Consider the following 16,523-nt stretch of genomic DNA (forward strand, 5'->3'; position numbering starts at 1 on the left):
TGTGTGACCTTCATTTTGGCAGGTGTAGCCTCATTTCCATATGAAGGTTGTTGGTGTTCACACAGGCCTGATGGTACATTAACATACAAATAAGAAACATGCAAACAAGCAACAAGATGTAAGACTCCCATATCCCATGTGCCCACTCTCTTCTGATTGGCCGGCTCTCAGGAAGGGACAGAACGCTGCAGGGCTGCCCGGGGAGGGCTGCTCTCCAGAGCTGGGTGAAGAGAGTCTATGTATGAAGTTTCAGCGGCTTACAAAGAGGCTTGAGGAAACTCGTGAAATTCACATCAGTTAACTATATCTTGTGATTTCAAGAACAAGCTGTTTAGCGCCCTCTGCAGACTCATCTTGGAATTACTCCAACACATGTTCCCCTCACGGTCGCTTCTTCGAGGACAGAAAGCCAACAGTGCATGTGCACCCTGTCACCCAAATATGGTCACTGATGGCTCCAAGAAACCAAGATGGCGACAACAGAAATGCTGAGTCAAGGCTTACAAAATCAGTTGGTGACGTCACACCAAACAAATGTATTATTTTGTTTTGTTAATAAGTAATGATGATGTTTAAATCTCTCCTCTCCCTAAATACCAAATAAAACAAAACAAAAAGTGAAAGAATGTGCACTTCTGCATGTGTTTCATTGATGTATTATAATCTAAAGTCCATGGTTCATGCAGCCCGAGGGGATGATTGAGTGTGACCATAATAGCAGCTGGAGAAATATAACAAGCTTCCAGGGAGACGTTTGTACATCGAACCCCTTTCAGAAGACGCCTGCTCTGTGTCACAGCATGTAATGTAATAACAGACTTTCAAAGGGACTTTTATGTACTTCTTACCCCCCTGACGACTCAGACAGACCAACAGACATTCCCTGAGAAGTCATCAGTAGCAGCAGACTCAAAGAAGAATCAATAGCTATCATCCCTGGGCCGCTGGGTTGGTGACTTTGTCAGTAAATACTGCAGATGAGACAGTGAATCAAAGTTATGGCTGAAGGAGACAGCAGTGGGTTCACAGGAAATGCCATCTGTTACAAATTCAGGGAACGCTAAAGGAACAATGGTGGCTTTCTGGGATTTGCTCTCTGATGATAGATGATTGTGTTACCAGCCTCAAGACCACAATCATTTGATGCCAAAATTGATTGGTGGTGGTTCAACATGTTCCCTTCAAAGCACAATGTACGACTGTGTCGGCCCTGAGAAATGTTGGCGATGTAGAGAGAAGCATAGACTGTATTGGATTTAGCAGAAGTGGGCGTGGCCAAAGCTGCAAAAATAAGTCTAGCTGTTTGACCGGATGAAAAGATGGAGCCTTCTTCTCATTTTGATTTGGTGCCTCTGTAAACACATTCATTGCGGTCTCGCTTTTCTCAATCATTCTTTAAAGCCTCTTCACACATGCTCTGCATACAGCTGAATCTGCTCACTCAGACTCTGAGGAGACTTCTTCCTGTCAGTCCCGCTGTGTAGTGGCAGCTAAAAGAAACCCTCCTTTAACAGGGAGTGACAGGTGGGTGTAAGGATTCACTCAACAGACGATACTGGGTTCAAGATACGATTCTCTGAGAATTTATTTTACAAAGCGAGACCGTGCATAAATGATGACTGAAACAGATTGCTGTTTGGTCTTTTAATGTTTCTAGTCTCCTAACAAGGGGAGGTGATTGGAGCGTCTCATTAAATGCTGCATCATGTTGGTTGTGCTATTCGTGTCGTTCCTCGTCTTCTTGCAATATCTGCACACAGCGTTATCTTCTCACCTCTTTTCATTTTCTGTCTTGGGGAAACCAAAATGCTTCCACAGCTCCGATTTTAAAGACGGTGGTGCCTCCTCAATTTCTAAATCTTTCTCTACTGCTGCCGACCGCCTCTGCTTTACAGCTGCCGACGCTCACCATTTATTGAGATTCATTTTTCAGAGTACCGATGTGAATCCTGACACCTTCGAATCAATTTATCACCATTTTAAGATGAATCTTTCCATCCCTCATTGTAGCTGTTTGTCAAGAGGCTTAAAGCCCACCACAGCTCCAACTCTTCCGTTATTAATAGATTTATCAAAAGTGAAGTGGAGATGTCATTTCCAAAATCACTGGGCTCTTCAGAAACAAACTACATGCAGTCTACGATATGAACCGAGCCTCATTTACGAAAACTGGATGTTCATGTTCTAATCAAGAAACAGCCGATTCAACTTTTGCAGAGTGGAAAATGTCAGAAACATCATCCAGTGTTGTTCTTGATGTAACAAAAATAAATAACAACGATGTGATTTGACGAATCGGATGTTAAATGGACACAAGACAAAAGACCACTAAAGACGTCGAACTGAAGAAAAACGACATGTGTTGTCTGTCAGGAGCAGGTTGTTAGTGAGGAGAGAAGAAGTTTTGGAGTTGGTGTTACATAAGAGGCAGAGTCTCTGGAAAGCTGCATGTTGAGCCGCTGTTGCCCCCTGTGATTTTTAAACAGATGGGGAACTGAATGCTCACAACGTGAACCTTTTTTTTTGTTTGTTTTCGAGTTGTACGATTATCATAAAGAAGACACATATTCCAAACTCGTGCTTTTTCTTAAACACATATCTATCAAATAACAGCCTAACATCTCACTTATTCTGAGACTAAAATATTTAAAGCCGACGTTATCGCTTATGAGCTTAAAATCTTAGCAACACAGCCGCAGTGATTATTCTGAGGTTACCCAGAATGCTTTACAGTAACTGAAGAAATGCAACACAGTTCAAACAGCTTCAGCATCTTAATAGTTCTCTGCAGTGTCCATTTGAAACTGCAGGAAAGTCCTCATTCATATTCCAGCAGCTGGTGTAGTCATTAATTATGAATAATGAAGTACGTTCTGATATTTCACATTAACGGGACAGGCTGTCGAGAATCCTTCCAAACAAAAGGAGCATCGACGTCGTTGTTTCTGGTGAGAGTTAAGCTGCACTGACGAGTCAGCAGTCTGTGTTTAGCTCAGCTTTACAAATACAGTAACAGGCTGTTTCATAAGTGTTTATGTTGCATGGTGTTAGATGTTAGTAATGATGTAAGAACAAGCCAGTCCGCTGATGTTAGATAACAACATCGATGGACTCGTCTGATAGGGACGTTATTGTGTCGCAGCAGCAGAGGCAGAGCCATCAACGTCTTCAATAGTTTCAAAGTCGATCAAATTGTAAACCAACTTCCAACGGGCAGAACAGTGTCTCTGCTAGATGTCCACAGATCCACCCTGTGCCTTCATGTAACATACACCATGTGTAAGTTTGGCAGAAGGACACGGTTTACTCACAAGACTTGCAGGCTGTTTGACGTTAGAAAGATGGATGGAAAGATGCATTTCATCAATCCGAAGCTGAAAGTATCAGTTGCAGGCTCGAATTGCACAGTAAATTAATTTAGTCTTCTTGTGTAAATTAAAGTTGTGGTTTCTCATTCTCGTTAAATGACTGGATAAACAGCTGCCAACACAAGAATGTCGCAGTTTAGTATCTATCCAATAAAACCGAAAACTGTTTTGTTAGAGCTGAATTAGCTCTGCATGCTGTGATGTCATTAGTTGAGCCATCAGTGTTCATTAAAGCAGCACCTAACTACACTGCACAAAGTACAACTGCCACTTCCCTAACGCTAATCAAATGGCAATTATACAAGTCAACATTACCTCATAGCACAAATCCACATGCCTTTACATGTGTTTGTGTTTTAATCATTCAGAAATGAATAAAATAACAAATAAACAAGGTGTCCAACAATGCCTGTTTATATATGTAATTCTTGCTTTAATTCAACATAATCCTCATTTCACTTCAGTCGGTCGAAGAAACACAATTGTTCTGTGGATTACTTCAGATCCAAGGCGCTGAATTGCTGTGAAATCAGCAGCTGATTCAGTCGTGTTACTCCGCGCTTATTCTTAACACTGAGACATCCAGGAGTTGGTCGTGCTGAGGGGCAGATTAAAAAATGCATAACATCACTGCTTTTGCACAAGCATGAGGCTGAGGAGGAGAAGAGGAGCGGAGGAGGAGGCGTACTGTAGAGCCAGCCAGGAGAGGAAATATGGCACTGTACTTGCTCAAGACATCGGGACAGGCGTTTCAAGAGGATGCAGCAACACACACACACACACACTCATGCAGGGCAGAAGCATAAACAGTCACACAAGGAGTCAAAGGGGAGTTGTCCCTTAATGATGTCATAAAGACACGTCAGCCTCCTGCAGATCAGAGGGACTCTCGGGAAAAGCAGGGAGACCCAAAAATGGACAGATCCATCAGAAAGCCACTCGAGGCGAACCTGCCGATCATTGTGATTTTAGTGTAACATTCACAAGAACCAGTCAAATGTTTAACGCTGGCAGGGTTCAAGTCCCAGCAGCCTCTGATGTTTTGGGGATGTGATGGTCTGGCGGTGGTGTTTTAGCTGTGTGACTCCTGCAGCTGGTGATGGGTGGAGGGGCAGAGAGTGAGAGAGGGGGAATCCCTGCTGCAATAACAACTTAAGATCCTCCCTGTGGACCAGTCAATTTAGCTCAGTGTTGATGAAGCCAGCTGCAAGAGTCAATCCTATTCACAAACAAATAATTACAGGCTAAATCAATGCGACAATAAGACAGGTAAATCAGAGCACACTGATTGATTTCGGAGGGTTTTCGGCTAAATAGCATAATTAACTTAATGTCCATGTGCATTTAAGGGCATTTTTGTGCAGAAATGTAGACGTGTAATTAAAAATGTCTCGCGCCATCCAGTAAGGTTTCCCAAAGTTGATCCCTGTCAAGATGATGACAATATTTCAGCCATAATACTCCCAGTCATATTAAAACGGAAGGATGCTTCTAAATTTAGGGTGTTCTGTGGGAACACGCAGCGTCAGTTTGCAGGTTCTGCAGGCGCTCGTAACGCACACAAACTCTCCCCTACCTTCCACTTTGGTGAGGGTGAGCACCGGACTGTTGCAGGCGGACAGCGGGGCGACCCTTGCGGAGTGCTTCTTCATGGTGCTGAGCTCGGATGGGCTGAGCTCGAAACCGCTTCGACTACATCCCTGAAGCGGATTTGGTGCAGACACCAGACCTCTTGATGGGACACCTTGATGTTTCAGAGCCGGGCTCCTGCTCTCTGTCCCCTCGCATCCATCCAACTCCCTGTCGGTGTTTGTGGGTTTTTTATCTCTCTCTCTCTTTCTCCCCCCCACCCGCTTCCTCCACTTGCCCTCCCCTCCTTTAATCTGCCGTATTCAGTGCGTCCTGCCTGGTCTCTCCTCGCGTACAGTTTGGCATATGCTGCAATTCGACAACGTCACTTATACATCAGTCACCCCTCAGCGTCAAAACCACCTCCCACCACCCACCCACTTGTCCTGAAGCAGGCTCTCTGCCTGGCTGTGCCCGGCTGTCCCCGGACCCCCTGTGGCCCCCCCGCGGGAAAAGAGAGCTCTGCCATGGAAGTGTGCAGGTTTGAATTGACTCTTGCAGAATTGAGTTGACCGATGCAGATTGGTGGGAGAACGCTGTGGGGCTTGTTAGCCCATAAACATGGAACAATAATAACACAAACTAATTCTTAATTATATTCAGAGACAAGGTGAAACACGCACACCAAATGAACATATACCCAGACACTTTGTAATTCAGCCTTTTACTCGGTTGTCTTTGGAGAGGCTATTCCTCTTAATGTTGGTACTTCACAAGTTAATGCCCATAAAGTCATAATGTGATCATCACATGAATCACACCAACATTGTGGAGAATGTGCTACTACAAGACCTGAAAGGAAGGCATTTCCCGAAAATAAGTCCAAGGTCACACAGTTCTTCAAATGTTTTTTTTTCCTAGTTTATTACTGAAGCCCTAAACCTGCGGAAGCAGACGATAACAAGTGAATTAAGATTTATTTCTCACATTCCACATTTTATTTATCTCAGGATAAACTGGAAAAAAAAATCTCTGCACACCTGAGTGTGTGAGTGGGTCGCTCCAGCTCCAGCTCCACTGAGGATTTGACTGAAAACGATGTTGACACAATATTTATGTCACCATAAAGCGATGCAGTGTGTGGGAGCCTTTGTCATGATTTATCTGGGGAAAACAATGCTGGTTTTCCATGCAGTGATAACAAGTGGATTTCACGAGATGTTGAAAAAAAACACAAGAAATTAATCTGATGCTATGAAAAGCATTTTTATTCCAAGGTCACAAGATAAATAAGTTGATATCTTAAGCAGACAAAATTACGAGAACTTTAGACATCAGAGCATTCAGTCTCACAGATTTCTTCTCCTGCTTGTTCTTTTTTTTCCCGCCCAGCTTGGTCAGAGTGTCTTGATAAAGATGATCTAGATATCCATTAGATGCAAAAAGGATTATTAAAATTGAATGAAGAGCAGTTTAGGGAGATCATAAATTATTTGCAATCCTCAGGAGTAATGCAACCTCAAAGTCAGGTCCATTAAAATTCAATATTTACCTCATAAGCTCATCCTCTCATATGGTTTTCATTAGCATAATACAACGTGGAAGGTAAGATCAACATGACAAAGCAGATTTATTCTCCAGGACGCTCGCTCTGTTTGTTTAGTATAATTGTCAGGCTTTGTAAATTAGAGCCAATTGTGCTGACGAAGAACAATTAGGAACTGATTCTGCTTTTTCTGAGCTTTAAACCTGGACTCAGGATATCAGCCAATACAGAGTACAATGGTCCATTGTGTATGATTTCCATTCCTATAAAGCCTGCACTGCATGCATGTGAAGATGTTCCCGTCATCCAGGTCATATTCAAAATTGAATCCCAGAGGCAACTGAAAGCCGAGGTTCATGAGGACATTTCACCTCTCATCCTCAAGACTTCTTCAGTTCAAAGCTTAAGAAGTTTTTTTTTTTTAAACTTCAGATTCATTTAGGAACATCTTCATGAACTTAGGGCCAAGCTGCCATTTGGATTAAACTTGAAATGCACTGTGTAGAAATATTCCTAGGAGGTCGCTGTTGGGAAAGTCGTCATCAAACTCTACTGGAGGGTCGAGGGTTCAATCCCCAACTCATGCAGCCACACGTTCTATGTGTCGTTGAGCAGGACACTTAATCCCCAGTTGCTCCTGCATATACATGTGTATGAATGGTTTTTTGGTTTCCTCTGATGTCTCTGGTCAGAATAGAAAAGCAAAGAAAAGAACATTTTGCTGAGGTCAAGTTGTGTCGCTGTGTTCCATAATGTGAATTTTTTGCTTGACGTCATGGAACCTCACATCTGTCCACCTAGCTGCACGCTTCGAATAACTTATGAGAGAGAGAGAGAGAGAGAGAGAGAGAGAGAGAGAGAGAGAGAGAGAGAGAGAGAGAGAGAGAGAGAGAGAGAGAGAGAGAGAGAGAGAGAGAGAGAGAGAGAGAGAGAGAGAGAGAGAGAGAGAGAGGAATGACTTGCAGCAAAGAAACCACAAGTCCAAGTCGATCCCTGGCTGCTCGCTTGGAAGACGATGTTCATATATTCATATATCATATAGTGAGGTCACTGTATCATTTAATTCCCTACATATCTTACATATTGGACCTTTAAGGAAAAACACAGCATGCATACTGTTGTATAAGAAATAAGCCAGAGGTGCCTCACAATGACCGGATTCTACATTAGTACCTGAGCTGCAGTTGTTCAGAGCCTCCTGTCAGCTGTGTTCTGTGAAGTGACTGGAATTTGAATTCCAGCTGGCTGATGATACTGTGACCGACCTGCCGGGTTAAACTTCTGATAGCTTTTCAGTCTCACACCAGCCCTCACATCTTCAGTCTTTGACTTTGCCAAAGTCATCTCAGTGCAAATCGCACTAGAAGCGTTGAAGTGAGTACGATTTTCTGGCTCATCCACGAGGCGAGGGTGAGCAGGAAAAACCTCGCCGAGGGTCCTTTTCAGTCGTCTCTTTTAGGGTTTCTCCACCAACAGGAGAAAATTGGTTTTCAAACGTCAAGTGACCGTTCAGAGCTTCACATCAAGTATCACAACACTTAAAAAGTGAGAGCTGTCGGATGAGCTGGAGTATAGCAGCTGTTCAACTGAAATAGTCTCACATCAAGAGGTGACAAAAGTAAACACACTCTTTCCACAAGTAGAAGTATGGACGCTTGTGCATGGTATGAGTATCCAACAATATTCCAGTTTATGTAAAATACCCCGTAGAATACCAGATTTGACAGAGGAGCCATCCAGTGATGAATTATGCATTATTGCATTGCCAACCTCCTGACCTTCAGAGTGGGCCAGGTGACTCCATGTAGCCCACATTAGGCCTCTTCTCTGCAGTTGAGTTTCCCTCTCCTGTCTCTTTGATTCGTCTTTTCCGTCAGATTTCTGTTTTTTAAAATCTGTTGCTTTGTGATAAGCACCGATAGAAGCTCCACGTAATCCTCTTTTCTCCATGTTACTGTCCAATCCACTTAGACTGAGTCCAGACTCCATGTTAGGCAGCCTTCAGACGTTGGTGCAAAATAAAAATACATTTGTACCACAAATACATAAAAGCTAAAGAAACAAACCTGTTAGGAAAAGACAGTATTAAAGAGCTGTGTTAAAACTGGATACTCAAGAAAAGTAACCATTACTAGTTTTCATATCGCATTTAGCCTTTGTAGGTCATTTAGTGGCGTCAGGATTAATTTCATAACCAGCTAGAAAAAACTCTTTACAGCAGCTTTAAGTCTTGGAGCCATTTTACAAACAGAAGAGATTGTTTTCAGTGATGTAAGTTGAACAGCCTAGTATTGATCTATAAACACCTGTGCTGATCCTGTGACCCCCTTTAAAGACGTGTGTGTGTGTGCGTGTGTGAAGTGGCTCTGCATGTGTGTGTCGAGGCCGCTGAGTGTAAGCATGCCTTAAGGAAGCTGCACTAAATTATTCACTGCTCAGACTCCACCTCACACTCAAGGAAGAATCCCCTGCCTGGCCTTAACTAGGACAGGAAGCTCTTAAAACGCTCTGTCCACACCTAGCCTGACGTCCCTCTGCAGCCAAACCAAAGTCATCCTTTTTCCCTTTGACGATTTAGTTGTGACAAGAAAGAAATATCAGGATGGGATGCAATGGCTCAAGTGCAATGACAGACCAATGGTTGATTGATAACATAACAAACGTGCCACCTATGATTTATATTTTTCTGTGTCACTGTCAAAGACTCCGCATCCTCTCCTTTTTATGTTTCTCTGAGAGTCACATGACTTCTGCAGCTGCATTCCTCCTTTGGGAACCTAATTTCCAGGAGCTTCTTCAGTCAGAGACAAGAGGATTCAGTTGCACTGCACGTGCTATTATTGACAGAAAAGACAAGGCGGTTGAAAAAGGTGAAGCGGGTGAGATCATTAGAAGATCCCAGGCAGTGACTCATACAGACTTTTATGTGAGAAAACGGAGGAGGATGAATCCTGCGCGTGCTCTGAGACACCTCATGACAACGCTCTCTGAAGAGTCACGTACAGTATATGGAAAAGAATCGGTGTGTATGAGCAATGAATAAGTGTAAAGAGGCTTCTGCAACAGCAATGCCTTTTGAATGCTCATTTCCACTCAGACTGATCGAGACGAGATCCGGGATGAGAGGCGATCGCTCTTTAACGTTCAGAGGGATGTAGTCGGGCACTTATAAGGCCTCCTAAATGTCTATTCATGCAGAATAATAAGAGCTACAGCAGCCTTTTTCCAGGTCAAACAATCCATAGCTTTACCAATGATTGTTGCTTTAATGTTTGATATACAAATGCATGTGAAAATTATTCATAAAAAGCCTGTCTGGCAATAAATAAATGCAACTGCATGAGACAGATATTATGGTATATGGCAGTCCAAGGAATTCTTCATCTGCTTATTCGAAACTGAGACGGATATTAAAGAAAGACACAAATACAGATTTCTAGAAAAAAAAAAAAGCCTGTATGAAATTAGCCTAAAACTTATCCTGCAGGCAGCGATAAATTATGGAGGAATAGGTTTGTGTGCGCTTTTGGGCCAATCACAGGTCTCTGAGTACACTGCACTTTTTGTAAGACACACATTTAGTGAATGGACATAACCAGCTCCTCATCGGACTTGAACCTGCAGACTGTTTCTCCGAGCTCTCGTGTAAAAGCCTGTCCAATGTAGCTTCTTACTCGGTCACTCTCTCTCTTTTTCTCCTCTCAAACATGAAGCATCAAACAGTGCAGAGAGAGACGGGCCGGCTGGCTTCTTTTTTAGCTGAAGGCTGCTGTGTGATCGAGTGCACAGTGGCCAAAACAGGCGACTGGGGCTCTTTGAGGAAATGGGAGCAAAATCATTCCTTCTGTTGAAAGGTATTGTACCATTACATGGAGTTGGAAGGAAATCCCAGTTCATCTCTTAACTGGAAGGTAAGGGGTTCGATCTCCAGCTCCTGTAGCTTGGTTGACCGCTTACAAATGTGTTAAGTGAGACATTGGAAAGATTGTTAGTGTTTTTTTGGGGGGGAGGTGAGAATGTGCAGAAAGGTCTGAACACTATAAAACAATTTGTTATCTTTTATTTAAGCTCACTTGAAATCGGAAATGTCAATTTTTATTGTCAGCTGGAGGAAATGTCAAAGGGTCACTAACGTTCCCTTTTGTGAAACATGAAAGTGTTGTGTTTGCCCGCACCTTCTCTTTTAAACACCTACTGCATATTTTGCCAAACACAACAGAAAGTGATTAAAAGAAAGTCTTTGACATTTCTTAACAAAGAGAAAACATGTTTCTTCGTGAGCCATTGTCAAATTTGACATTTTAAATAAGGACGCTGTTAGACTTTTGTGGCAGAAAATCAATCAGTTATTATTCATTCAACAAATATGGAGCCGGTTCCAATCATACATGTTTTCAAAATTGTTTACAACCTTGAGCATCCTTAGCCTCCTTCATACAGGTAGAAACCGGCTGTGGTTCAGCGGGAGAGTCGGTCAGCTGTTTGATTTCCAGCTCTTGCAGCATGTCCGATGTGCCCTTGGGCAACACACTTAACCCCAAACACACAAACTCCAAAATGCTCCGGCTGCTTTTTTGGCTGCGTATGAAAGTGTTTGAACAAAATTAGTTTAGACTTTCCACAGCAGCCTCTGCCATCAGTGTGTGCATGTGTAGGTGTGAAGAAGAAGAATAGAATAGGCCATACAAGCTCACATCCATTTACCATTTCCCAAAAGCCTGAGCAGAACTGGACTCATAGTGAAGAGCGATCTACCTCAGTGGGCTTATTTTGAGATTTCTTTGTGGGGCCTTTTTGGAGAGATAGGAAAGTTTATAGAGTCAGAAATCAGGGAGGGAGTGTCAGGAACGACATGCAGGAAAGACACCACAGGTCGGACCTGAACGCGGGCCGCCCGCCCCAAGAACTTCGTTAAATGGTGCGTCCAAACTAACCATTTACTAATACAGTAAATGTTGCTTTAAGTTACATAGAGCACAACTTACCAGAACAACTTCAACTTTTTTTCATTAACAACTTTCATTTCTTGGGTTGAGAGTAACTTCATCTGTGTATTTGTGTTAATTGAATTTACTTTACTGTACTTAAACCAAATCAGCTGTTTACTGTAATCCTAGAGGGCGGGATGAGAACGAGCTTGTTTAAAATCGATAATATTGATTATGCAGTAAGTGCTTCAGCTTCAGTGGAGTCTGCACACAGGACTTGATAAGACGATTGACTTTCTTTCTGCCTGCTCTAAATCTACCAACAGTGTAATCATGCCCGTCTTAATTTGTGTAATGGTGATTTTGGTAGCGAGTGGCGAAGCTGCCTCATTCTCCAAACATTTACAGATTTTATTGGCCTTTACTGTCCAATCAGACAGCTCTCCTGATTTAAGAGAAATCCACTCTTTGTCCAACACCGATAACAACCTCATTGATGAGCATTCATTGTCCATAAAGCCGGTGGTATAATTCCCTTCACTGTTAAAAAAAAAATAAAAATAAAAATAAAAATTGTAGGGACCAAAAATGAATCACAAAGCAAAAGTTCACGTTATAACAGACATCTGTTATTAGTCCTGAACGGAGGGTGAGTAGCATGCCTCTTAATAAGAACGCCCAGTGGTTTTGTATTGTGCGCCCCACAGAGGCTATATAGTCCTCGTCTCAGTGGCTGTGGGTTCAAATCCGACCTTGGCACTTTGCTGCATGTCAAAAAGAGTGAAAACATGAACTTAACTTCAGGGAGAGTTAAAATGTTTCCCTCAATCAGTGCTACAAGTTTAGCAGGCTAAAGTCACCATTGCTGCAAAAAAGTCACCTGTGGACTTTGTTAAGTGCTTTTGCGTGGAAAAATAAAAAATCTACTTTAATATAGCAATAAATATTAATGATGCAATGATTGATTCTGCTCTCAAATGTTGTCAGTGTTCTCTATGAGGAGACTTGTTTGCTTCTCTGTGGAGTAAAGAAAGTAAATATTGGATCTCCTCTGAACTCTCTCTCCTTGCTCTGTTCCAGCCCGGGTCACTTCCGGCTGCTGCTTTGCATGGAGAGCATGTAGCAGAGCTGTAGACACGAGAGCAGAGGGCTTCATTACCGAACCGAAGAAGAGTCCGTCTCACTGCCCTCTCACTTAATAAGAACTCCCAGGGCGTGAGAAGAGGAGGAGGAGGGGGCTGAGGCATGAAGTCCTAAATAACAGCTTGTTTCAAGAGCCTGAAAAGGTCAAAACAGATTAACTTTCCCTCTCCGAGGCGCGATACATCTTCAGAGCAGACGCAGCTCATGTGTGCAGGCACGCCGCTGTCAAGGTAGTGCAACTGGCAGCAGTTCATTGGATTAATGACTTCAGTTTTCCTCAGGGGAGCGGGAGGGAGAGAACAGTTGCCAAAACACTTTCTGCTTTTGTTACATTGCAGGACTAAACGGTGGCACACAGGGGCATTGATCGCTCGTGGTTTCAGCAGGAGAAACACCTGTGAGGAGCCCTGAAAATGCTGCGTAACGGTCGCCACACTGTAAAAGCAATACTGCAAAAAAAAAAAAACATGAAGCTGATCTTATGAGAAACCGCACGTCTGTCATGTTGTCTTTGGGCAAATTAATACTCCTTGATGAGAAGGGCATGAAATGATGTGATTCTTTTAAACATCGTCAGCTGCTTCACTTTCTGGTGATTGTTGCTACTCAGCCAACATCTCTCAACCTCCCCTGACTCTTTGTTTCAGTCTGAAGATGCTAAAAAAAAGAGGATTAGTCTTATTAGGCTTAATTGCAGGATGCTTAAAAGAGGATCAGTTCCAGCAAGAGCTAATGAAGATGCAGCTTATATCAACGAGTAACTATTAGTCATTTGCACCCGGGTACATTTGGAAATAAAGAGTTGAAAGGAAAAGGGATGGCGAGAAAGTGTGGGTGGATTGAACACACTTTACGAAAACTAGCAGACAACATCACAAGGCAGGCTGGACTGGAATCCACAGGGGAAGAGGAAGGTGGGGAGGCCAGACTTGGAGAAGATCAACGTGGGCCCAGCTCTGTTGAATCTGTTGGACGGGCGTGGCTGCTGCCCTGTACTCCACTTAGGAGTCTATAGAAAGCAACAACAACAACAATGAAAATGGATTATCCATCTGGGAGTGGAAAAATTAAGAGAGGAAGATGAGTAAATTGAGGAAACTGGCAGAGGAATGGGAATGAATGCTGGTTGGATGGGCCCCCAATTAATTGTTTTGCCTATATGGCCCCAGCAGAATCTAAAATCACCACTTTAATCCAATCAAGTCTTAAATGTCAGGAACAGTTCATTTTTAATGAACAAATAATTTGTGCATTTGAAGTCCAAAAAGCCAGACTGTGTTGATGAAATGTTTCATTTAACATTTATTGCAATATATTTTCATAACAGAGGAAATATGCCGCTACATGTCTCTCTGGTTTTGATTTGGTCCCAGCAGTGATGAAGTTGTTCGTTCACTCTTTAATTCAAGGATTTGTCAGATATCCACAAGGAGGCTTCGATGCACAAACACAGAGGTTCTGACGCTCTCACACAAACTGCTGCTACACATTGGAGCTCCAATAAATGGTGCTGGCTCCCTCTGTTGTCAAGCTCAAGTATGACAAACTCATCTTTATTGTGTGGTTGAGCAATAAAACCAGAATGGTATGGTATTAAATCTAAGCAGTATTTAATATATGTGAGTAAGTGATTCTTGTTTTTTTTCCTTCCTGTTGAGTATTACTGTAAATGTGATGTTTTGGGTTTTTTTTACTTTCAGAGTTGTTTCTGGCTCTCAAACTCTCGGCTGTTTGTGCTGAAGCGGCTCCTCTTTAAAAAGCACTTAACTCGCTGTGCTTCACAATATTCAAATTGTTCTAAATTGATGTAATTACAGGGCAGCTTTCTTTTTTCTTCTTCTTAAAAAAAAAAAAAAGAAGCTTCTCTATGCAATTTCACCAGGTGATTACCACAGCCTTAAAGTGTCTGCACAAAGTACACACTTAAAGTTATGCAACTTTTCCATTTCCTCCAAAAAGATAAACCTGCTCTGGCGTCACATTTTTTACATCACTTATGACAAAAAAAAAAACACAAAATAAACTACACAACATGTACTGCAACATATCATGATGCCAATGTATGCTAATTTATTAAAGAGTAACTTAAAGGCAGTCAAACATGCTTATCGGCTGCTTTAGAAACACCTGTAGGGACCGTATCCTGACACTGCAGAGCCTGGAGTTTGCCTGTAGGGGGCACTGTGACCACGTGCACTGCAACGCCTGACGAGAGCGTCACATAGAGACCTGTGTTCGGGATTAGGATAAAAAATGACCGACAAATCAAAGAGCAGGCCAGCAGTGGAGCAGAAAATGGGCCAGCAGTGATGAGAGGTGAGGATGTGACCCACATACACACCTTTACGTCAAACCAGACGTAGACATTCAGCTGGACTGAAAGATTTTGATGAACTACGTCACCCACACAGACGAGGAAGTAGAGTCACAAAAAGCCTCGAAGCTCTGTCAGATCATTTACTTCTCCTTCTCCTTATTTAAAGGGTGTTAGAGCCTCATTACTCAGAGAGAAACTCACTCCAGTCTTTGATGGGAGGTTTTTTTTTCCTCCACAGTGAGGTGACTGCAGACTGACCCCAAAAAAAGGACTATTAGTTTTAATGTATTACAGTTTAAATCAAAGTTTTCTTCAAATGTTGAAAAGAAAATGAAAAGACTAAAACCAGGGGAAAAAAGTGATAATGAGTTCCCCTTTTATGACCTTTACCAAAGATTTAGGAATATTAAAATGCATTAATGAGAATCTTCTTACTCACAAAAGCCAAATAATCTCCTCAAACAGTTCCACTCCTTTGGCCCCAGAGTGTGTTTTTGATCAAATTAATGCAATAGTCTCTCGTTGTTAAGGACATGTTTAGTCGGTTAAATACACATATTTGGCTGTTTGGTTGTTTTTACAGCAGCAGGAAAAACATTCATCCAATCAGGACTCAGGATTAATTAGTTTAACGATTTTAACTGGTTAACTAGGTGGACATTTTTTGACCTCATTAGTTAATTAGTTAAAATCATATTTTCATATTAGTTAAAATGTAGTTTACTTTACCATTAAAAATGTTTCTTTACAAACTCGTATGAGAAACATTTTCACTTCGTCACACGAGTTGCTGTAAGTTAATAGTGCTGCCAAAGACCGCCTGACGCCGAGCCTCCACCATCGGACTGTCGTCCCAACAACCAGCGGCGTCCTCTTTCATGCACGTCCTGCTCTCAAAATAACACTTCTTATGAATCTGCGTTATACAAATAATGATTGATCGAGTGAACTAGTGCAGGAAATGACTTTTGATAGCAGAGATATTTAATACATGCTCAAAAGGCTTTCCATACACGTGTCACCGTGTGTGTCTGAACATCACTGTGTGACGCACCATTCATGTGCTGGTGCATGTCATGTCATTCAACAAATCTTCTTAAAAGTAACTGCATCTGGCGTGTGGATTTAAAAAATGCACCACAGCACCAAAGAAGTTCTTCTCTTTCTGAATGCTTTAAATGCTTTTATTGATCCCTCCAGCTGGAAACCTTCTGCTACTCTTCTCTAGTTTGGGTGAGGCTCTGAAAAGACCTGGAAGTCAGAGTGGAATAAAAAGGTTCCAGACTTATTTATGCTGCACGGATGGCCACACTGGGGATCAAACCTCTAACATTTAGTTTGGAGACACTCTCAATAACTGTCGAACCTGAAGCTCTTCTGAATTAACTAAAGAACACCAAGTGAACCGCTGCAGGATGCAAATGGACGACGTCTTTTCACTTTGTATTCACCGCTTGATGCAGCCTCACTGTCGCCACTGAACGTTTCTAAACAGATCGTTTACTCCTTTTACTGTCTAAATAACTACTGAACAGATATAAAAACATATTTGATCAGTGAAGTCACACAAAACAAACACACAACATAACCAATAGAGGCATCAGTAGATTCTGTGTTTCAGAAGGTAAAATGACTGTTTTGTCATTTGCACC

General features: G+C 42.2%; 1 protein-coding gene across 4 annotated transcripts in view; it reads right to left on the reverse strand.

Moving 5' to 3' along the window:
* Positions 1-16,523, reverse strand: part of slc35f3b (solute carrier family 35 member F3b) — a 61,100-nt gene that overhangs the window by 22,904 nt on the left and 21,673 nt on the right. Inside the window, exon 1 of one of the 4 annotated variants that reach the window (XM_079362086.1) lies at positions 4,945-5,194. The exons of the other annotated variants lie outside the window; for them this stretch is intronic. Within the exon in view, the coding sequence (XP_079218212.1) occupies positions 4,945-5,020 (76 nt within the window). The 5' untranslated portion in view covers positions 5,021-5,194. Of the gene's footprint in view, positions 1-4,944; positions 5,195-16,523 lie in introns of those variants that run through there. 4 annotated transcript variants of the gene reach the window in all.

The sequence above is a fragment of the Symphodus melops genome, assembly GCF_947650265.1.
Source record: "Symphodus melops genome assembly, chromosome: 15".
In the NCBI taxonomy this organism is placed as follows: domain Eukaryota; kingdom Metazoa; phylum Chordata; class Actinopteri; order Labriformes; family Labridae; genus Symphodus; species Symphodus melops.